This window comes from Gavia stellata, chromosome 5 (assembly GCF_030936135.1).
Source record: "Gavia stellata isolate bGavSte3 chromosome 5, bGavSte3.hap2, whole genome shotgun sequence".
NCBI lineage: Eukaryota > Metazoa > Chordata > Aves > Gaviiformes > Gaviidae > Gavia > Gavia stellata.
The window spans coordinates 18946574-18971944 of record NC_082598.1 but is presented as its reverse complement, the minus strand read 5'-3'; the positions used below and the strand labels follow the sequence as shown (position 1 = coordinate 18971944).

The 25371-nt window shown below is 36.6% G+C and overlaps 1 protein-coding gene across 3 annotated transcripts in view; it reads right to left on the bottom strand.

Annotated features, from left to right (window-relative positions):
• Positions 1-25371, bottom strand: part of SLIT2 (slit guidance ligand 2) — a 268516-nt gene that overhangs the window by 113403 nt on the left and 129742 nt on the right. For all 3 annotated transcript variants that reach the window (XM_059818188.1, XM_059818185.1, XM_059818186.1), the window contains exon 5: positions 401-472. In XM_059818188.1, the coding sequence (XP_059674171.1) occupies positions 401-472 (72 nt within the window). The remainder of the gene's footprint in view (positions 1-400; positions 473-25371) is intronic.

The following is a 25371-nucleotide window of genomic DNA, read 5'->3' as shown; positions in this document are numbered from 1 at the left end:
CAAAACCAGATAACAGCATGATTTTTCTTTCTTTCTTTTATACAAACAAACAAAAGGCAAACTCCCAGACCCAAGGCAAAATGAATTTTTCCACCTGAACAATGAAATGTTTAAAATAGCCTGACATTCAAATATTAAACTCAGGTTACCATAAGCAAATAGTTATAACGCCTAGTTGTGACTCCATTTCAATGTTTCAGATTTCCTATAGGGCAATTTTAGGATGCTTAATAGACATTAAAGTATTTTGCCAAAACAAATGGTAAGTGTTGTTTTTATGCAGAGATTCCTTAAGCAGATATGAACGTGCTTAGGAAAAAGAGATCTGATACAACAAAAGGACACTGTATTGGCAAAGCATTACCATTAGAATATATTCGAGAAGAAGGAAAAGACTTACAGATTTTTTATGTCTACTGCTCCTCGGAATGCCTTCCTTGGTATCGCTTGAATCTGATTTTCACTAAGATCACTAAGAAAAAAAAGAATTAAATTAAACTTAAAATCTGCTATATATATTTATTTCTGTGTATAACAAAAAGAACATGCAAGAAAATAATTTCAGCCATTACAGTTTAGTCAATGTTTCCAATGAAGCTTATTTTATTACCTTAACTGATTTGTAATTGAAGAAAAAGAAGCAGCAATAACACTCAACTTAGTTTATCTGTGTTGCACTAAGAAGCTCCTTTACAGAACAACAATATATATGCCAAACAAAAAGCAGAAGCATTACATAATTTAACAATGAAGGCCAAACTGCTTTAATTTTTAGCTGATTTACTTTTCAACCCATTCCAGGGAAAATTAAAAATAAGCAAAAAGAATGAGCAGTGAGCTGTTGAGAAACAGCAACTATCAAGCTGTGTAACATCTGAGATCAATATATTTCTGATTTTTGTTTCAGAGTGGCAAGCACCATGTATTTGAAAAAAAGGCATTAAAAACCACCCTGCAGCAGATACCTAATGCTCCCCTCCTATTTCCCTGCATTACCAGCTGTACCAGGCTATATGAAACTAGTATTTTTTCCAAAAGAGAAATAATAATTAATTTTTTTTTGCTATCAGGATAAATAACCAACCCTTTTTCTGAGATTTAGAAGTATTTTTGGCCTTCAAAGTGCCATATTGGCAATAAAATCTAGAGACCTGAAATGAAGACAGTAGCAGAAGAGACAACAAAAAAACCTCCCAAACCCACAAAAGTGGAATCCAGGGCTTTTCACATATGCTATACCCCATTAACAAGTAATTCAGTGTAACAGGAGATGATCAATAGATTAAAGTCATTACTGCTATACCTACACTGGATGCAGTTTGAAGGTTTCACTTCAAACTATAGTTTGGTACCCTGGACCAAACATACCTACCACACACGTGGCTCACAAACATCTGAAGGCCTTCAAAGGGACCTATCTACCCTGTAGTCTTAAAATTATGAAGCTAGATCTTCTTTTGGAGGCCTTCAGAGATGCATGTATCTATGGACAACATATACACAAGAACACAAGAAATTATATGACAAGGCTTGCTTGAGCATCCGAATAAGATTTAGAAACAAATCAGATGCATGCAGGCTGTGTCTACACTAGGATTTTCAGTCAGTCTGCAGAGCAGAACTAGATTTCATTTGGCTAAAACCAAATCAGGAGCTTCACTCCAAAAGCACATCAAATGCACTCCAATCCCAAACAGGAGAAGTAAAGTTGTGCAATGTCTTGCTTTTTAGAGACATCTTTTAGATGACCTGTTCAGAGACAGCTTTAAGGAGAAACATTGAAAAATGGTGCATGGAGGTAAGAGATATAGCTCAGATGAAGTGAATAAGCAAGAATCATTCAGTTGACCAGACATAAACAGTCATGCTTTTGACATATTCTTTCCCTAAAATGTAATCTAGCATGAGCTCATGTTTCCAGTTATTAGTAATCATTCCTGGACATCTCTTTCAGATATATGAACTTAAAAAAAAATAAAATTTAAAACTTTATAAAGCCCCACGCTGCCTGAGTCTAACAAAACTTATATCAATATAATCCTTTTGAAAATAATTCTACATACATTGACAACAACTTTGTTTTATCCAATTCATTGTTAATTTATGGAAAATCACATTCTATTTACTAAATCTTTCATAGTTCGTGAATCTAACTGCACTACAATATCTTGCAAAGTATATTTAAAACTAGACCCAATTTTACTATTATTAACAGTGTGTGAAAAAAGAGAGTCTGTGAACTGTGATTTAATTTTCAAGCCACCTAAGTAATCTTGAAATGGGATATGACTGCGTTGCTCTGACAATAAATTCAATGACAATGAATGAAAAAGCAGCCTTCAGCATTTGTTACGGTAACATGATTTAACAGCCTACTTCCTTTAAAAAAATTCCATTATAAGTACAAACAGTAAATATCTATATTTACACTTCTGTTTAATTGACTAATACATTTCAGTTATATAAAAATTGTGCAGAAAGTGGTTAAGTTAGCAGTAGTGATTTGTATCATGACCAATGATTAGTTTATAATACTGATATATGTATATATCTATGTAAACCACTGCCATACTCATAAATATCTACTGCAGGAGGTAATGGCTAATGGTGTATTATGCTTTTTATGACAGTTAATAGACTATCAGCATTCACCATTTTCTATAATTAAAACAAGTGGAAGATGAACAAGATTGAGACAATATGTAAATTATTTTTAAAAATCTAATAAAAACTATCAATGGTCAAAATCTTTCTTTCCTTGACTAAATGCAAAGCTTAGCATGAATGCAAGGACTTACAAGTAACAGCTATTGAGCCGGCTTGCTCAATAAACAATACACTGGGATTGTACATGTGCATATGTATGTCTGTGTGTGTATGCACATGTGAAAGAGAGGAAACTAATAGCATGCTAGATTTACCGCTGGGTCCGCACAGTCAACACCATTTCCATGAAGCACAGGCTCATGTAGACTAAAGTGCACTGTTCCCTGCTAATTTTAGCACATCTGAACTATGAACTACTTGATTCTAAAGGCTCCCAACCTTCCTGTGCAAGGCACTGTTTAAAGCATCCCTCTGGAGATGTAAGTAAGGTTGGCAAATGTTGTTTTCCAAGAGAAATTTTTTTGCAATGCATCTGCTGGTTTCCAAAACTTTCTTGGAATTGGTTATGTAACAAAAGTGTAAGTTACTCATTCATTCCTTCATTGCAAAATTCTACCTCTCTCATAAAAATTATGATTTTCGACACACAATTTATGTCTATTTATCGCAGGAAAGTTTTTAGTAATTATTTATTGAGTGTTTCAACTTTTCATCTGCTCAGTCTAAAAAGGTTTCCTTATAAAAACCTTGAAGGGCTTAAACAAACATTCAACTTTTTTTTTTTTTTCTTGCATAAATTACACCTACATTTCACACTGCAGACCTAGGACTCAGTAAGAAGTTCCCGTGTGGTCTTTTTTTATGATGTTTTAACTCATTCCACTGCAATTCTTAGATTGCTCACAAAAAAGAAGGTCACAAGCAGCACAGGATTGCACTGTGGCTTTCTGGGGAAATGGGGCAAAAATCTATTTTGTAGATAAAACCAGACAATTTTGCAGGCCGTGATGTTACATTGGTTTCACTTTGCAGCTTATATTCTGCAGTGAAGAAAGGTGCAAACCTCATTTTCAGCCTGATGGTCATTGTTTTCCTGCACTAATAACTGTGTGAACTTCACCTCCCACTTCAAAAAGAGGCAGCATTTGAATACTGAGTATAATTTATGGTGGCGCTTGCTATCCCTAAAATGAAAGAGGCTCTAAGCATTTCAATAAGATTTAAGCCACTAAACAACAGAACATCCTACTTTTACAAAAACAAATCTGTATTTTTGAAAGAAAAGGCATGAACCTGTCTTCACATTTGAAACCAGCAATCTGACCAAGATACTTCCATTGGAATAAATTATTCTCCATTATTATTATTACAGCCCAAGACCTTACATCAAAATCCAGCATACCTCTGGAACAGCAGAACTGATTAAAATATATTTTGTACACAGCTAGAGTGAAAAAGCCAAGGTTATTCTACAGACCTTTTTTTTAAATAAGGCACAATGGTCTAGTAAGATGTTTTGATTGAGTCGTCTTTATGCAGATTCTAGTTGTCTTACAGGCTTCTTTCAGCTAAACTGTACTTGACTCTATAATATCATTCCTAGAGAGATATATTCCAAATTATTAAGTCTGAAGTGGAGTACCTTAGACATTGACCTTTCAAGAAAAATCCTTAGTGCTACTTTGTGAGCTTCATTCATTGCATTCGCTGGCTGGCAGAGCACCTCCAGCCACCCGGCCTTCAACGCACCTCCCCGCTCAGACATTACCAAACCAGTGCTCAGCGCCAGAACTGCCGTAAATAACTTCAGTCTCTTTTAGTTTTAAGATGGCACAATAATATTGGGGTTAAATAGATTTTCACACAAAAAGCCATCTGGGCAGGTAAGGCTGGCAGCAGCTGAAAGAGGCTCTTCAGAGGAGGCACAGATAAGCACCTGTGTTGCTCTAGATGCGACTGCACCATCCTGTTTCTAGTCCTTTGTTTCAGAGATGTTTAAGCCGAGTATTCAGCATTTTTCTGAGTTGTAATATTCTGGCTGCAACCCCATGTTCTCAAAGGCAAAACAAGAAAACCAAATCCATATACCAAAACAAGCTGAAGATACGCAGAGGAGAATGCACAAAGATTTCTGCCCAACTATAGTGATCCTTTGAAGAACTTGCATACTTTTTTTTTCCCCCACAGAAGGTCAGATGTGTGTTTCTAAATCAGAGACTAAATATGTTGCACCTAAATAACTTTTTTTTTTTGTAATTAGCATAGTCTACCCAAGTATTGAACTCAGCAATAAAAACAGAGAAATACTATAGCCTCTCTAAGATCCGTGATCCAGTGAGTCCTGGAATTACTGTGCTTACATAAAATATAGTTTCTTTTTAAACAAACTGGGCCAAGGCAATTTACATGCAATGTATACTGATAATCACATATGCCTCAGCTTTTAAACCAATTTCCAAAGGTTAAGGATCGAATTCTGATATTTTCAGTGACATTACAGTAGAACTTGTCTAATTTGAAATTATGCCTGAAAGAATGTAGATTTCTGTATTTCACAAACTGATGAAATAGGAAAAAAATTAATAACAAAAACATAAATCAAAACTCTCACACCCACCCTCCCCAAAAATATCAGCTTCATTTTATGTATTCAGTTAATTATTTTTTTTTTCCTCCGGAATACATTAGCAATCATAATGCATTATGCTTTGTGGAAATTGCAGAAAGATCTTGTCAAAACCTTGCTACTACTGAATCCTTCCTAAGAACAGGATGGAAATGGCACATTTCTATTTATCATATTTACTGGTTAGTAGATAGAAGTATATCAGAGAAAAAAACCCCTACCTAGAATCCTGCTAACATTTGAAATTCATTACCCATTGAATGTAATAACCTATTCTCACAGAAAACCTCAAAAAATTACATGTGCTGTTGCTTTTTTATCTGAGGATAAAGCCCTCAGATAACCTGATATTAATGAGCCTGATAGAGTGCTTCAGCTCTTAAAGAATGCAGACAGTACTGCATTGCAGCTATTTTATTACTCACCATGTATGGTTCCCAGTTGAATATTCCATTTACCCTTAAAAGGAGTGCTAAATTTTTAATTATATAAATTGAAACACCACATATAATACCCATATCATACGCTGTTAAGGCTGTATCACAGTTTTCTTGTGTGGCTAAAACCATTGTTTGTTCTGAAACAATAAATCTTTTGAAGATGGCAAACCTGCTTGTAAATTTAATTACTTGTAATTTTATTTTCCTCTATGGTTTAACCTCCGTCTGTGTATGACCAGTGATATCATAAATCTATACTGCCATTCTCTACTTTGTAAAATACTGAATACTGGGAATGAGTAATTTGTCCTGATTTTTAAAGGAAAAGGCAGAAATACTGAGTCAAACTAAGTATTGAATACTTATCAATTTATTTACGCCAGTTCATAAAAACAGCTCAGAAGGTGGCTATTCCATGATCAGCATCCTTAATAATTATTTAAATATACCTGGCACAAATAAAGTAAGCCTTGCTTAGTACTTCTTTCTTACTGGAAAATAATAGTTTTAACATCAGCTAACTATATTCTGTATGAAATCCCCCATGCCCATACAGGGTAGCAAACTATTATAGATAATGAGACTACAGGGCATTCAAAGAAATGAACTGAATGAGAATTTCTTTAAATTATTTGACTGAAAATCAAATACATTAATTTGGACGTGGGGATTTTCACCTGGAATACAAAGGTGGTGGAAAAAAAATATGTATTATAGAATAGGATAGGATAGTTCAGTTGGACCGAACCTACAATGACCATCTAGTCCAACCAGATGATTTTGGTGGAACAAGTAACAGCTTCTTGCTATGAACATAAGTATCAATTAGATGTTTATCCCAAAATAATAAAACTAACTAAACAATTAATTTATGAATATCAAATGGTCCTCTCTTTTTCAGCTGTTTTCACTATCATTTGCTTTTTCCTCAGTACTATTCAGTGTTCCTACAACATACCCATATCTGAGTACACCTTAAAAAGTACAGAAATTTAGGAGGCAGGGAGAAGACAGACACTACCTGTTCATTAAGGAGCTCTTTGCAGAGAAAGTCTGGGAAACCTGCTCTGGCACAGGCTACTTGCTGGATTGTGGACTTCATTAAGATGTCTGTGAGGTCTTGCATGGCCCAAGACACTTCTCCAGCCACAGTCACCTTAACGAGGCATGCCATCTAAAACCTTGAACCTTTTCCAGAGCAAGACTGAGGTTTGCAAGAGCTGTTATGTATTCCCCTGGTTTTGATGTTACAGAAAACGAAGTGCTCCGCCTCACTGGGAGGCAGTGAAGACACAAGCAGTAAAACCTGAGCTCCCAGAAGGCGAGAACATGCTGCGATGTGACAGTGTAAGAGCAGTGAGCCATGGCCCCAAGTTTCAGCTGTGTCTTTGTATGTCTCAAGAGAAGGATGGAAAAAGATTTTTTCATATTATCGTTAACACTGGCAGCTGCCTCTATTTGCAAAAGCTGCTGTAGCAGTGGCCTTTCCAATGCAAAGAGGACAGAATGAAATGGCAAAGTAGTTTTTTTGTGTTTCGCTGGAGCTCTGATTTGGATTTCACTCCTAAAATGCCAGACAGTTTTCCACTTTCTAAATTTGAATAATAAATATGTATTTCTACTCTGTATTAGGTGGTTTGCGTTATCATGGAAAACTTTTGATCAGATTTTTTGTACTGCTCATGAACCTTCATTTATCATCACACAACCATACTCCTAAATTGCAAAGTTCCAATTTTTGCTCCAGTGTGCTCCAGAGGCATGCTTTGGCAACCACTAGTTTTATTGTATTAGGATAAGATATGTAAGCATGAAAATCTTTCTCAGAAGTGTGTAATGGGAATCAAACCAAAGTACAAAGCCTTCAAGAATACAGATGCTACTGAATTATTACATTATGGTGTAAATGCAGGGAAAGTATCCTGGAGAGACAGTTCCTCTAAAACTAATACCTCAGGTGAACTAAACCTATTGAAGCATATTTGGAATTCCATCATGGTAGAAATACATCACATTGTCGCATGATCTTACTAAACAAACATGAATGTTTTAATCTATGACACAACAGGTTTTTATTCCATGTTCAGCAAATATATTAATATATACAAACAAGTAAGTACCTTTCCCATCAGTCAAATGAGGCTTATCCAGTTAGTTATTGCAATACTGACATATGTTTGGCTTTATAGAGTTACTGTATAACAAGTTACTGTACTGCATCACTTATTTATGAAGATAATCTTATACCCAAATGGCTTCTCATGTTCTTTTAGCAAGGCATAGCTTTTTGGCCAGTCTACAGATCAATTAAGACAGACAGAATAACGAAATGTTTAAAAAAATATACGCTTAGCAATTCAGTCTAAATTCCTGTTCTGAAAAAAATAAACCAAATCCACAATTCTGCTGTACCATTATTCTTTGACTATGAAATAAACAATTTAGTCTCCTATTAATTTCAGTGATTTTTTTATTTTTTATTTTTCAGTAAAACATCCAATGCAGCTATTCCTCTTCACAATGAAGATACAAAAGGAGCCCAATACTATCAGCAGTGGCCGATATGTCTCTAGGCACATATTTGTCTCCTTGTGAAGATCAAACCCCTGAATTATAAATTCCACCATTAGTTCTGTAAATCATTATTGCTGGTCACACCATCATTCCAACTTGCTTTCCATAAGACGAACAAAATTTCACGTCTGAGAAAGGTACTGTTAACCTCCTTTTGCAGATGGAGAAACCATGGTAGTATATATCAGTGATAATATGTATCAGTACCATGCTGGGGAGCACAAAGCAGATGAGAAAAATTTAGATCACAGAATTGCAGGTTCGCTCTGCATCACTAATTTCCATTTGCTCTGTTGACTCCTTAGATATTCAGATGCTGTACACAGTAGACACATAATCTATTCCCACACTGAAGCAGGATCCCTCCCTATGCCACGGTGTGCTACATTGCACAAGTGAATATTTCATATTTCACAACATAGGGCAATCACCACTGCAATATGGACAGAATGATGTGAGTCACAGCAACTTCTATGGTAAGGAACGAATCTTGCACTTTTCTAAAAATATTCAGACTAAATTTGCCTGCTAATTTTCATCTCTGTTTTTAATGGTACCACTTTTAATGATATCACTGAAGTTTCCTTCATTCTTAATGCTTCAGATTTTTAAACATTATCCATTTAAAAATCTATAATTGAATGGAAATGTACTTATTATAGCTATCGGTATATTATTATTTGTATTATTTAAGCAGAAGATATTTTTATCTATTTATCTATTAAAGCAGAGGTGCATATCATTTATGCATATAGTATAGATATATACAACAAAAGAGAAAAACTAATGAACTAAACAATAGGAGTATTAGCAGCCTGATAATCTTCAACCTTAACATTTAGGATAAGTCATCAAAAATTTAAATGATGACAATTAGTGCTAATCTTTTTCTGTTTGAGAAACAGCCTGACTCTTCATACCTATCCAATATCATATGACATTGGCTTGTTTATAATTTTGAATACTAGCAATTGGTAATTTCTGCACAATGAAAATAGCACAGAGTGAAAGTACCAGGCCTGTCTTACTTTTTAATAGGATCACATTTTGGGTTTGGAATAAGCCAAAACATCCAATCTCAGTCTTGGCATGAAAGTTAATCTGTGGGCAGCAAAATCAATTCTACTCTACAGTGTATCCAAAAGTGCACTTAAATCAATTTGTATACTCTGGTACCATTTGAAAATAATTGCTTAAAGAGTTTCACCACTTATTCTTTATTGTGCTAGAGTGGCCTAGTGTGGCAAATGCTAATTGTGAAATAAAATAGGAGTATTAGGACCACACGTGTATTTTACTGGAGTCTTAGAAATTATTTTTGAAAAGGAAATCAGTCTTTATTAGTCTGTTCCACTAAATTAATATGTAATTCTCTTTTGTTTAGGACTACAAAAAAAAAAAAAAAAAGAAGAAATAATTACACGTTGTAGCTCCTAAAGAGGAAAAGGACCACCCACAATTTCAAAGAGAGAGAACTGCAATACTACTTCAATTTTGGCTTCGTTGTAATCCTTTTGATAGAAAAAGACCCTTGAAAGAAAAACTTGAAGCTCTTAAGAACACCCCCGCCCCCCCAAATTAAAACTCACTGATTCTTTATCCCCCATAGAGTCTCAAATTGGCCAAGCTGAAGGAAGGTACTGAGCAACATTTACTGACGGCTGCTTGTCATACATTTCTAACGGCAGTACCGTTCCCCTAACAGTGCCCGAGACAGCAGCACAGCTGTGAAGTGTAAGGGTACCATTGACCTACAACCCTACATGGAGTTTGCAGAGTGGGAGATGACTTTTAGCCATATGGATGTATATCTCGCATTTAAGGTTTCAAAAATAATAATTTAGTTCAGGCAATACTTGTAAAGCATATATAGTTTTTGTTCATGCATTTTTCCCTCCTTTTTATTTAACCAGGTTGGAACTGAAGGCAAAAGAGAAAATAACTTTAACCTTTATGTCTTATTATTTCATACAAGGCCACAAAAGACCATTTCTTTCTAAGGAAAGAGTGAAGATTCTGCTATTTTAATTCCACCAGCCTCTGATAGGTGATTTGGTGATTAATTTTTAATCAACTATTACACTTGATAGACTTGAAAATGCACTACAAGTTAATGACTTAAAAAGGATGAAGCAAGATGCTGCCAGGTAACTTTCACTTCTTCTGGTACGTTACACACTCAGCATATGCATGGCTGAAACATCCATTTGGCTTGGTTTGGGTATCCGCTCACATTAAGAATAGATGAGATGGCATATTTAACTTTCCCAAAGACCTCTTCAACAGTATCTGAAAAATCTATCACTACTTTTCTCTGTAACAAAACTTATTTTTTAGCAGGAGTTTGCAGCTGTCAACAAGTCTTTAATATTTAATATTGTTTCACCTGCTTTGGAATTGAAACCGTAAGCACTTTTAGGAACTGATTGAAAGGTTGTCTGGTATGTTGTCTCATTTCACTACACGGTCTATAACCCTGTATATTCTCTTCTGAAATACCACTCAGCGAACCATGGCAATTTCTCTCTTTGTTCAAAACGGAGCAGAGCCGGTTCCTGATCCAGCCCCATTATGCATAGCTGCTATTCCAATACAGGTAAGTAGTAATTACATCCCTGGACACAGACATTTTTCATCAAGTATGGGCCCAAACTGTTAGTCTAATAATAAGGTGAGTACTCCAAGTCTTTCCTAACAGTAAAACTAACCTTGAACAGTTTGTCAAGGGACAGCCAAAATTTGGAGAGTAAACTAGAAATGATCTTGCAGATCATTAATGTTGAATGGCACTGTGCTCACTCTTCCTTCGCTTGAATCGAATGATGCAATTTGGGGATTCTCTTGAGACGGGCTGATTGCTTAACAAGACAGATTTATTGTACAGTCTTAGCTGTACATACAATATGTGTGTAGTCATATAATATATGTGAAGTACTGATATTTCAGGCTTTGAGGCTGTTGTCTGTCAGTGCCAAAAAATGCGCTAAGAACAGCAAAAGAAACCAAAGCACATTATAAAAGGATTACCATGGATGACTAAAAAAATTGACAACAGCTAAGCTACCATCATAATTACTGCTTATCAAGATGACCAGTATTATATCATTGTTTTCCTGGGCTTCACCCATCTGTTTATAACCATCTGTCATTTCTTATACTGTAATATTTTTCACAGAAACACTTTGTTTTACAGGGTGTTGTGTCTTTTTTAATTTTTTTACTCTGTGTTTGTGTAGTGCCTACCACCATTGGGTTTCTGACCCAAAGAACTAGGACTTTAAGCTGTAAACTAATAATGGAAAGGGTGACAGAAACATGTGTATTCATACCATCCTCCACTTCTCTGATAATGAAATACAAACTAGTAAGAGCAAGCTCAATTATTTAGGTTGAGTAACTGGATAGCTTCTTTGGACTGGATTTTTTGTTTATTCTTTCTTGTGTGTTGTGTATGTGCTGGTTAATAAAAGTCAATTACAAGTTCTTAGGAGAAAAGGGAAAAGAAATTGTTGGGAAACTTCAGGGCAATTACTAATACGAATACTCAAGTATTCTGGAACTAAAACTTCTCATTGATCAGGATTAAATTAATTTAATACTCTAGAACTGAGCATCTCCAAAGTCTCAAGTCTCCCAGCATTCTAGTTTCTGTTGAAAGGCTCCAGGCTTCTCCTTCTTGAGCCTGCCTCCTCTTTCTATGGCAGTTCCAGCCACTTCCCCCAAACTCCTTTCACCACAATCTCTTTCCTTTCAATGCCATGCAAAGAATCAGAATTTCAAGAGATGGTTTCCTGTTGTAAAAGGAGCTGAGAATATGGCAGAGGCAGTACAATCGGTCTGTAAATCAATAACAGTGTACCCTAGCTGAACACAGAGGCCATTTAGAATTGAAAACCCTTGTAAAAGTGGTAAAAAAATACATAAGCAACGAAAAAGAAACTGGTAATTCCAGAAGGCACTGATCACAACTGATTTCTTAATCAATAGCAATCTAAAAAGAACAACCCAGGTCAAAAACCTGCATCAGAGTGCTCTCACGTGTAAGAACGTGCAAAATCCCATTGCATGTTACAGCCCTGGCTGTACGCAATTGCCACAATACCAGTACCTAAATCACATTTAAATGTTCTAGGAAAAGTCATCTATAAAATAATCCATGCAAAGCTGAATTTAATATTTAAAGAAAAGCTTAAATTGTATTGCTACTTCTGCCATATTTATCCCTTTTTTTCCCCTCAAAGTTATAAAAAAGTTCAGCTGCTTGCAGTAGTAATAGTTCTCATTCAGACATTTTTTTAAGCTTAAAGTCCTCAAAGCTCAGATTTTCTGTTCCAGGACTGCATTTTTCCACTGACACCATCAAAGAGTGGCTGCTCTTAATTGCACTTTAAAAACTCATGTCTCCTCCCTCCTTCAGACTTTTTTTCTCTATCTGTAGGTTTTCAAGTCTTTTTTCCAAATTGCTTCCATGCAAAATTCTTTCCCTTCAACCATTTTCCAGACTCTTCTAAGTAGCTGATGGAGCTTCTGCTCAAGTAAACGTCCAGAAAATCCTACTGAGAAGCCCTAATAACTAGGATAAAAAGTGATTGTGTGTGTGGTGTGGTAGGGTCTTTTTGTTGTATGAGGGTTTTTTTAATTTAGATGGGGGATTGTTTTGTTTTGCTATTTGGGGGCACAAAGACAGTTGGATGGGATGGATATCAGTTAAATAATTGCAATCAAATGAGACCTCAGCATACCTAGGATGAATAAGGGTGACACTGATGTCTCCATTCACAAGCTATTATACACTCTTGTGGCGAGTAAACAGATGACTTTAGGACAGGGAGGTCTAGGTAACCATACAGACAGAGACTGAGGACAGTTATGGTAATGGGAAGAAAGAGCTATTAAATGTGCTTAAAAAAACCCCAACAAACAATGCATACGATTCCCTATTGCTTGGGGACTAATTCTGAAATATACCATGAATCATTTAAAGACTTAAATTGATTGCATTTTATTTAAAGCATAAATTTAAAAAAATCAAGATTTAAGAAATAAGCCTAAATGTAATAACACATGACATTGCACTCATATCAGTAATAGCCGTTAAAGGGAACAACAACATCTCTGCACTACATGGCCAGGCTTTCTGCTAAAACAGCCTGTGTAAAACCATTCGTACTTCTAAGGAGTTCAGTAAGAGTTTCGCCAGCACAATGGCAAGCACACGTATCTGTACTCACTCTCTTAGCTGAGTAAGAACAGATCTCCTCTGAGAATGGGACCAGCTCAGAGCTCTGAGGTGATTGAATTTAAATGATATTTACATAGATAGCTGAGAAGGTGTGAGGATTTGCTTCTACACAGGCTCAACTGCACTTGCTATCTATTGCCATATGGCTAATTCCCTCTCATGCTTATTCTTCTGTTGCAGTTCATATTACAGTATACTGTTTTACAGACCTGCAGCTTCGAACATCTGTAGCAAACGTCCCAGAAATTGATTTAGAGGCTGAAATACAAGCATATCCAATCCTGCTTCTACACAAGGCTATATATCTTTGTTGGAAGACTGACACATGGTCCCCATATGCACTGGTGATAACACAAGCCTGCCAGGCACAGATGTACTTATAGCTCCAGAGAGATGCAATCTAATGATGGATAGGAATAACCCAATCATAAGAACATTTGTATTTGTAAACCCTACCTAGTGCTACAGACAATATGTCTACATTTCACTGGCACATTTCTTCAAGGATATCAAGATGTTCCTAAGGTATGACAAGCATATGATGAAACTCACTGGTATATAAGATAGAGAGACTGCTTTCTGAAGCACTACTTAATAGTTGGAAGTTTTAAAAATTAATTGCTCTTCTGGCAAACCCAAAGAAAATCAAATTAAATTAGATACTGAAACTTTTTCATTAGAAGGCTCTGGCAAAATAAAGTTAATAGATGGAAAGCTTTCAGCAATTAGAAGTGACAGGTGCATTGCTTTCTCTAAGCTTTTAAATCACATCTGTCAAAAGGCCCACTAAAATGCATTTTTTAAGCCCCTTCCAATCTACTCAACTTTTATGAATCAAAATACTGTAGAATTATTAAAGATATCTCATATAAGAAAGTCACGGCTTTATGGCAGTGAAGAGCTAAAATTTCTATGGAGTTATACTTCTAACATATTTAGGATAATGTATTAAATCACAGAGTAACTCTGTTTCCCATTCCCATTCACTTCATTTGTCAGCATGATTTCCTGCTTTAATTCTTAACCAGTGCACAAGAAATACACAACTTGATTTCCCTAGTTTAAAACAAAGACGTTTATAGTAAAATCAGGTCAGTCACAACTTTGTTTCTGAGTTATATATTCTACGTGTTCAACATGATCTGGAAGAGAGATGGCCATGGTAAGTAGTTTCTATATACGCGTACTATTTACCAGTATTTACACCTACTTTGAAGAAACTTTTTCAACACAGAAAGTGTCTGTCTGAAAACCAGACAGAAAAGTGAGTTCAGCTTCTGTTTCACCTCTTACAGAGTGAAGAACTGCTTTCAATGAACACGTTCCAATAGTGAGCAAAACCACTTATTGCACATCTTCCCCCTCACACATGTCTGAGCCAGTCCTTTACCTCTCATCCCTTACTCACAAAAACAGGGAGTACTTAAACAGTGCTACTATTTTTTGACCTTAAAAGAAACCCGAGAAACCCAACCCTCCAAAAAACCCCTAATGACAATTTCTAGGGTGTTTGGTTTTGGTTTTCATTTTGTTTTGGTTTTTTTAACTAATCAATAACTCTAATTTTGATAGGTTAGGAATGAAGTATATTTAAGGGAATGCTCCTCCTCATCCCCACCAATTCTGAAAACAAAGGCCTTACTCTTCAAAGCTCTCAGTTATCAACTAAATGAAAATCTATTACACTCTTGTAAGATGGACTTTGACAACATGAAGTGTATAGGTTATGGTACAGCACCTTCAGAGATGTAGGATGGAAAATTACATTAACTCAGCCAAACATGGCTCTTATAAAACTGCAAACATACAAATAATCTCATCCCAAATCAGAAAGCACTGAAGCATGTACAATTTAAAGTATGTGCTTAAATCCCATTGAATTTATTGTAACTACTCACATGCTTAGTGTTAAACATGTGATCAAATATTTTTCTGAATCACAAAGTACTTGCTGAAAAACAGCAATGAACACATTTTAATTATAGGTTTCTCTAATTTAAGGATATATGAACAAAGACAAAATCATGCTCAGAACAAATAAGAAAATAGTTTCCCTTTCCATAACCAATTCTCTTCTTACCCCATGACGAACTATCATATAACACATTGTGACACCACAAATAATATCTAAGGCAACTGGACCATGTATGTGTCCCTAACAAAATTATCTTTTGTATTTAACAAAACTCAGGGTTTTGGTGCTGCTTTTTGGGTTTTCTTTGGGGGGCGGGGTGGGGTGTGGATCTTGCCAAGTCCTCAGAATCCCCTGTAAAAAAATGCAGATTTTCATTTTGAAATTGGAAAGTTCTCAGACACTTCTCCCTAGCATTCCTTATGACAATGTTTAAAGGATTTTTCTCAATCTCAGAGACATAAATCTCCTCCAGTTCCTGGCTAGGCAGAGGAAAGCTTTGGTACAGAAGGAGAGTATTTCAGGACTGACCACTTAAGATAATACTATACTTCAAAATTTTGTGTCAGGTCTGCATCCCTGCAGAATAACACAGGAAGTGTGCTACTGAAGACAGCATGGTAGGTGGTAGGTCTTCTGGGAAGAATCAAAAGTAGTTAAAATATACACTGGAAAAGCTACAGTAAACGCAGCTAAGGATTCATCTCTGACTTACAACAGAGTTGGACTGCAGTGGTATTGAGTGCTTCAGATATGCAAAGAAATAAAAATATAATAAAAAAGCCAAAGGAACCAAGGAGTCATGAGGATATGTCTACAAGTGTTTGCTCCAAACAGAGATAAAAAAATAGTCAAATAGTTTCCCTTAGCACCAATTTTAACTAGACAGTGGGTGAGAATGAAAGGTCTGCAATCTGTGAAAAAAGAAAAGATCAACTTCAGCATTCAGTAGGGATACAGAATATCTAATTAAGCCCTGGATCTGCAGAATAAAAATTTTTCTGCAGGTTCTTCTTCTGTATCTCCTTTTGCCCTCTGTTAACCACCTTCCCATCCACGTCTATAAATAATGAAAATAAGCCAGATTTTCCTCACTGATGTCATGTATTACATAAATATCTGAAAGGAAAATATGTCCAGAAATGTTTTGATGAGCTGTACTAATTGAACAGTTTAACCAAACATAAACAATCATATAGAAATATACACTTGAAAAGAGTTATTAGATAACCCTGTCCTAAATAGAACTTAAAATCCCAGTATCCCAAGGAAAAGGACTTACCAGATTCAAAGCCAGAATTCAAAACAGCATGGGCACACAAAAGAAACTGTAAGTTTGTGTGTCAGTCATATAGATTTTATTCAGATGTTAAGTCTACGCTTAAAAATAAATGCTCTGATGAACTTCAAGATATTATTTTATTCTCCTGAATTTCTGCTTTAACTTTCCTTTTTCTTTAACCTAGCTGAAATTTCATTATAGATACATATTACTGATTAACACCTCTTTTTATGTAGAACAGGAAGAAGAGTCTTATATAGATTTCTCCTGCATACCTATATCAATTTCTGCCTGTGGGGTTTTTTATTTTGTTTTTTTAATTAGGGACATGTTTCACTTCCACTGGGAAATTACCGTCCATATATGCAAACCTATATATGGTACAATGCCTGACCTGAAGAACCAGCAAATATTTCACAGGGTCTGTTTTCCACAGTATTTTCAATATTCATGATTCCTTTTTCCATACATATAATAATAAGCAACACAAAAAAGAGATTCCCAGCTGAGGCAGAGATGACATCTTAGCTTGCAGCTAAACAGGGAATTGCAGAAAGAGCATTTAAATAACAACGGGGAACTGCCAGATTTTTTAAAAATAAAAACAGGGATAAAAGTCTGAGGTAAATGTACTTAATGATGAAAATCGCAACAGGTATGATTACAATATAAGGATTTCATATTGCTACCAGGTATGTACACATCTAACAGTGAACATCTTTGTCTTCTTTACATTTATGAGCAGATAAAGATTACAGTAATAAATCCCTATGCTGAAATAAAAGTGTGTCTAATCTTAAGATTAGCAATCTAATCTCCATCAGAAATAAGATATAGGTATTTAAAAAGAATGGGAGGTCAATTTACTATAGACAACTTTACATTCTGTATTGTACATAATGCATACTCCTGCACTGCAGCTGAAGTGTTTAAAACTTACAAGCTGACACAAAAAGCAACAGATTGAAAGGAGAGTTTCATTAAAAGAAAACAGAAAATCTCAGAAACGATCTTTGACTTCAAGTTCAGTTTTGGTCATACAACTCCCTGGTATTTTTCGCTTTGCTTTCCTAACTAGTTCCCCTATGGATTAACCTCTTCTCACCTCTGGTTGTATACACACTGCAAGATGGAGCTGCTGGACAGTTCATTAGGGCAGCTCCTGCTGTTTCTTCCACCGAAGAGGAGGCACCTCTAGGTTACCATACACAGGCAAGCCCAGGCTGACATGTCTCCTAACAACTTCTGGCAGCTTTGATCGGGCTGGTGGCTCATACAAGTTTCACAGGCAAAAAAAGAAAAAAGAAATATATGGGCAGGAACTTTGAAGTATTTCCTGCTGCTCCTTTGGAAACGAAGTACTGTCACTTAGTAATTCACGCATCATACTAGTATCACTGAGGGAGGACAGTGGGGGACTGGATTTGGGGGCTTTTTCTGTATGGCACATCTTAAAACAAGAAAAGATCTTTTAAAATGGAATGCTTCGACCCACTGCTAGAAAATTTATGTTTTCAATAACTCTGCTAGATAGAGGTTCACACATAATTTTAAACATAAAGTAAGTTTCCTCATTCGATACGGCAGCTGCCTGTCTCTTTCTGACTATGCGATCCAGCCCAAGGTTTACAAGAAGCTTTGCTTTTAGAGCCTCACTTTGTAAAGCGCTTGAGGCTGCACATTTCGATTTTCCAGCATAGCTCTATGTGGCGTGGTGGCAAAGAACGTGAAACTGCATTTAAGCACTTGAAACGGACTCCTTGGTGTCCAGCAACACGTCCCACTGCTCGGCTCAGTCTCTTTCCTCAACACCTCCGGTGGCCAAGCCAGAAAAGTCAACAGTCTGCAGTAATGAATGAATACTCCAGGACCCTTTCATAATGGTATAGCCGATTGAGGCCCTGTTTGAGAGGCCTTACCTCATTTCCCACACATTTTCTGACCCATTTTGTCTGCCTTTTCTCAGAGGGGTTTTGCCTGTTATATTGTGGGCTAAGCAGTAAACTAATTATCTTGTTCAAATCCCTTTGCAACGCCTCTAATCCTATTAGTTATAAGAATGTGTGAATACTGATTGCACAACTTAAAAAAGGGAGAAACAGAAAGAGACAGAGAGAGAGGGAAAAAGCCAAAAGGCAGGATCCAGGAGGATCTGCTAGCCCCTTCAGCCTTTCGAGACTTGTCAGGACGCTCAAGACTCCCGTCTGTCACAAGGCGGGACACTAAAGGGGACAATTTGTAAGGTCCGTTTTTCCATTTTCCGTCTGTCTGTCGCATCTGCCCCAGAGCCGCTGCTATTATCTGAGGCAGCTCTGAGCCCTTTGCTCACAGCAGAACTTGCTGACCCTTGACTCCGGTTAACAGTTGCATTTTCTCTCTTTCCCCCTTCATAATGAACATTTTAATGAAGGGGATGACAATATTACAATGTGTCAAAGAAGCCATATGAAGTACAGGAAATGAATGAATGTTAGCGTAGACATCTATAGGCCCTACGAGTCCTATTTCTTTTCTTCAAAGAGGCCTCGCAAGGCTTATTAAAGAGCCCTCTCGCCCTCTCCCTCAGCTGAAGATACCGGAGCGGTTGCCTCCTGCTGTCCAGTACTGAGTGAACTTTAATCACTTCTCCTATTTTGTTCACACTGGGGAAGGAGCCAGGCTTCAGTGAAAAGCCTGCAGTCACAGGCGATGTTAAAGACCATGAAATTTATCTGACTTCCATAAAAGATGAGCTCTGCCCTTCCATTCCTGCTTTTGCTAGGCTGGCTGCTCCGGGGACAGCCATTCACTCCTCCAAAAACAAATATTTGCTTTTAGCGTGGATGGATGCTGCTGCCTAGGAGCGCCTTTTCCCTTGCTTTTTAAACTGTAAACTTAGTTGTTTCCACCTACAAAGACGACTTGTGGTCTTGGGAAAGAAATTTAACTTTATCATTTAGACATGCTGTTTTGCAAATGAAGGTTTTAAAAATGCAAACAGTTCCTGTTTTACATGAGTAATAAGCTCTGGCTAATTGGTTACCATAGAAGCAAATTCACCAGAATTCTCAGAGAGCAAGAGAAAGATTTACCTTTTTTTTCCCCTCCTTCCCTGCAGAAATGTCTATGTCAATGAAAACCTAACTCTTAGGATAAAACACAAAGTCTGTTTTCTCACATCCTGTACTTAGGGATTTGAGACACCATTTATCTTATGAAGTTTACAATAAATTGTATTATTACATAGCATTCCATTATTCGGCTTAAAAACCTTAACATTTGGAATTGGCTCTACAATCTTTGGAAATTTTATTTCCATTATTTGTACAATGCTTGCTTCCCTCACAATGGCAAATCAATGACACATTTGTGTAGAAGTTGGAAGGATAAGTCTTACAACGCATATCTTCTCTAAGGATCAATGCATTATAAATGAGCATTTTCAAAACAACTGACTGTGACTTTAGAAATGCGTATTTTAGAAGTGGTACCACTTCCGTGTCGTTTCATTACTTACATATTTCAAATACGGTAAAGAAACAGAATGCAAAGAACCCAAAACCAGCTCCGGAAGCAATTTATCCCCAAAACATTTTATGTACATAAAAAATTGAAAAGCAGTAACAAAATTGTACCAATGGGCTTGATAATAAAACAATTGTGTTAAAAAGGAATGAAAAGTGGTACTGATCCACTGACCATCCGCTCTGCATGCCATAACCCCATCTAATCCCCAATTGATACTGACAACTGCAATGACAAGGGCTAAATTGGAGCCGTAAGTGGGAGTAATGATAGACTGCCACTTCATTATGTCAGCAATTTCCAGATTAAAATTAATACCACACAAACGCTCTTCTGTAATGCAGAGACTCATCAAAGGCAGAGAAGCGCTTCTTGAATAGTAACACCTCCCAAAAATGTGCCACTGAGGCTGAGATCAGCGCCCAGTGCCCAGCAGAGGTTAGCTGTCCATCAGCAGGAATGAGATGAGCAGGGAAAACTGTTCCTGCTGTACTTTTAGTTGTGACCACCTAGGGGCACTCAGCGTCCTAGAAATGTATCGCAAATCTCAGATTTTGATCCAGCACCATTCTGGTGTAGAGCACAAAACATATTCTCTGTCAAGCATCCTGCCTTATATCCTACTTGAACAACAATGATGAGTATTGTTTATTGATACTTTACTACTGGCAGATAACCAACCAGACAGCCTTGTTCCCTCTAAAGGCTTCTAACGAGCTTTTTCTGATAAAGGCTTTAATATACCATGAAGATTTTCAACCAATAGGCAAAAATATACAGATCATATCTTTTGAGAAAGTGATTTCACATTTTAAGTCTGGACTTCTTCCAAACTGCAAAGCAACTACAAACTGCATGGAAAGCTGTCTGGAGGGAATTCTCTTAATTATAATTCACTACGGCTTTGAAAAGAACATGACAAAAATGGAAATGAATATAAAACTGAGAAAGTAGCACAAGGTCAAGAGAACTGCAATTTTTTCTTCTTCACATACATTCTTCCCTTTCTACTTCGTATTTTATACATACAAAATGTAAACACAAACAGAACTGTATTCCTATGCTTTGGGATTCTCTGAATTCTGTAAAAAACAATTACTTGGTATAATTAGTCTTCCAAATTTTCCTCAAAAAACCCTTTAATATGTTCATTGAAGCAATCAGCAAAATAAAGTTTTAGATTGAAGCAAATGGTTCGTTTAGGCTCAACTGCAGCAGCCTACTAGCCAATCCTATCTGATTTTTTATGGTCAAGTTTTATAGTACGAAAATTCTGACTTTCTGCCACATTTTTTTCTGTTCAAACAGGGTTCACTTAACAAGCAGAATGCAGACCTGCTGCTTTCCCTTGTGGCCAACTTCACTTGTTCAAAGTCTTTGAGAATCCTGGAACACGGCAATAGCTCTTAAAGGAACTTTGGCCTGCAGCTGTTATTAACTAGCTTTGGACGTATGGACCTCCGTTGACAAGCACCTCATGTAGAGAGGTTAAAAAATTGCTACCATATGCTTTCAGCTTTTTTAACCTACAATATAAAGGCTCAAAAAAAAAAAAAGAAGCAAAACCCCTTTTCACTCCTTTAAAAATACAAATCAGTTTACACATAAACCAACACTTCTTTCTACCTTATACTGCCTTACAGTTATGAAATATATATTTCATTTTTACAGTGGTACTGTAGTGTTCCAAAGGCAGGAGCTGATTTCAATGAAAGGAACAACTGGTTATAGGTATGGAGATCTCAACAGGCTTTATTACTGGACACAAATTAAAAACCACCATACTCTTAAAATCGGCATTAAATAACAATAAAAATCTGTGTCATGAGAATGTTTCTATTGCACAGAAAAGCATTCTCTCCTTAACGAAAGCTAAAGCTAGCACTGCTTATCACACCTTTACTTTGGCCTTATGTGTATATACATTACATTAGTTTTCAATTATGTTATCCAGCTCAGATCTGAAGGAAGATCTGTATTGCCAACTCCCTGTCCCTTTTTTCCTGATAGATCAGCTGGTTTACTGAAAGGTATTACCTCTCTGGACAAGCACAGCCTCATTATGCGAGTAATAATTTCCACAGAACCTTTCTCACTCACCGAAGTACTTGTACCAGTCCTTGTACCATACATAGCCCAAAATGGGTATTCAATATTTTTAACCTTGTTGAAATGAAAAAAAACCAGTCATTTGCTGAACTCTTTTAAGTCTCTGTTCTACAGATTCCCATGTGATTCTCTAAAAATACCTTAACAGTGTTTAGTGAAGATCTTAGTGAGTCTCCATTCAGCATACATCAGAGCTGAGCTCAAAGATTTCAGATTCTACAGCTACTGTACAGATCTCCTTAGTTACTGGAGAAATACCACTGAACATCAACAGAAGTTTAGTTTGTAAGTTGAAGTTATCAGTGAGTTAAAATGCCTATCTGGACTGGTAGAGGAAAAAAACATTACCATGCAATCAATCACCTTATGCAAGAGAGTTTTCCCATTCACGCTGTAGCCAAATATTCTAAGCAGTAATCAACAATAAACCAGAAATATATTTACGAATCCAAGCTACTATTCTAGCGGATGACAAGAAAAACCCAGGAAACTTAATTTCTCTTCTACCATAATGAGCTTTACCTTCATGTATTTAAACCCAGGACACTTTTTCCAAAATCCAGGGATATTCCATGTGTCAGGTAAGTTATTTCTCAGATAACAGAATTTGCATTAGGAATACTATTAAAGCTACCAAGAATTATATATAGATAAATGGGCAGAAATACGGCATTTCTGTCCAACCCAAGCAAACTGTAGTTCTAGAAGAAACGCAGGCACTAAAGGATAATTTGCTGTCTATCTTCAGTACCTGCAGAAGCCCATTATCAAGTTGCCTAAATACTATACATATTTAATACTTTTATAATAATAAAATAATAAAATAAACAATCATCCTGCAAAGTACATAAATACAGTATAATAATTTCATTTTAAGATGGGAAAAAAGGAATCAGTGCCAAGGGACTAGTAGTGGGAGTAATCTCATCTGTCTTTAGCCAGCTGAAAATCAGAAATGTAGTCTACAGTCTACAGAAAGGTGAAGGCACCTTTAAAAGGGTAGCTTTGCCTCTATCTCCACATTTGAGAATACAAGAAGTTTTGAAAGTGAGCTTGGACTCAGCACTTCAGTTTCAGGGAGGTCAGGCTAGAAATCCATGCAGACTGACCCTGGCACACCGCCTAGCCAAGGTCACAAAAGCAGCCCATGTCGGTCATGTACCAAACTGATGTCTCCCAAATACCAGGATAGTTCCCTAAGCATTTGGACATTATGATATGGCATTCTCTAATGATGTTGGTTGATCCAGGTTTTTTCTAAGTAGTGGAAACAAACCAGCACCTTGCCCTCCTCTAACCAAACTATGGATGTCTCCTGAACTCCACAAACCGCTCTAAAATATGACAGGACAGCCTGTATTAGAAAACCCACAACTGCTCAAAGCTAGAGGCCTTGTCAACTACCACAAAGTCTTACCCCTCCTTCCTCTAAGACATTTAACTGAGAACTTTTAAATGACAACTAGCTCTATATATCTTTATGTTAAATACAAGCAACATGATCTACCCATTTCCCAAGAGGTGGCTGGGATTAGCATCCTGTAGCGTTTGATACTATTTACCACTCAGACCTGCTCTTTAGTCATCAATACAGCCAAATTTTTCATTTAAATTAATAGCTGGATCAACAGTTAGCACTTGAACTTGCAAATCGGCTTATCACTTCAGGCTCAAAAACATTGCTTTTCTGCAAATGAATTCTCTACCCATATAATAACATGATGAGAAATTGCTAAGACTTAGAAAATACAATGCTATTGAATGTCCATGTAAACTTTCACCTGAAGCTGGCCAAAAGGACCTCTTAATAAAGAGAACCTGTTATCTGTTATTTGTATTATATTGCAGCATTTGTCAACTTATGGAAACATTCCCTTCTGATGATATTGCACTAAAATATGGGGGGGGATGTGTGCATTTGGTTGCTTTTGTGTGCTTGTTTAGTTGTGGGGCTTTTTTTAATCTGGCTTTTAGACAAATTCCTAGACAGCCCATATCTTCCAGGATTACCCAGCTTTACCACACAGGTACCCCCGAAGGGAGGGATCCCCATTCTCTACTAACTGCACAAAGACATAACTCAAGAGGTTCATCGAAGTGCGAATGCAATATTCCCTGGCACACAGCCAGGAGCCTGAAAGCCTCGGCCCAGGGGAGCTCTAGGGATGCTCCGTCGGAGCCCTCCCTGCCTCCAGCTACCCCAGCCACACCGGCGCAGCCCAGGAAACCTGCTGAGAGTGGGTCAGCTGTGGGAGCCTCCGCTCTCCTGCAAAAAAGTCAAACACAAAAGTTTGAATTTTTTCCATTTGGAAAAATATTCAGGGTGGACCTTCTAGGAGTAATTTAAAAACCTCTAGGTTATGTTTTCTCTTTGAGAAAAAAAAAAAGTAAAATATTTCAAAATACAAGATACAAGAAGATCCACTAGCATAAAAGTCCCGAAGTGAACTTTCACTTACTGGAATTTTCACAATATTCACTAGATAATAGGCTATTTCTAACACACTTTTCCCCTTATTTTGGTTCTACGCACATCAGCCCATTTAAAAATTAAAAACACATGATCAAGAAAGAAAAAGATGCATTTTTATTTAAAATATCAAAAGCATTTCAAACATGCATAGGCGACTCTAACAGAAAAGAACAGAGATACTTTTCAAACCTTTCAATAAATCTCATGTCTTTTCCAAAAGCAGGATCAGCCAACTAAAGCATCCAATTAAAATTTATCTACCCTCCCATACTGACGTATGCAAGCTACATTATCAGTAAAAATAGGATGGATATTCTGGTTGGCATTCCTCCCCATATACTATGAGTATTTACCAGTAGTACATGGAGTAAATTATCTCCCTTAACTTTTTGTAAACACTTCATTGGTATTGGAAGTTTGTGCTTTTGCAATAGGGACCTTTGTTTTAACAAAAGCCAAAAAAAAAATATTCTTTCTATACTACTGTCTTCATTTCTTTCTCTATGTAACGCTATTGAGTGACTCACAATTATTCTAGTCTAAAAAGTTGTCGGTATTTACAGTAAGTCCTTTACAATATCTTCAGTATAAGTAACCCAAGG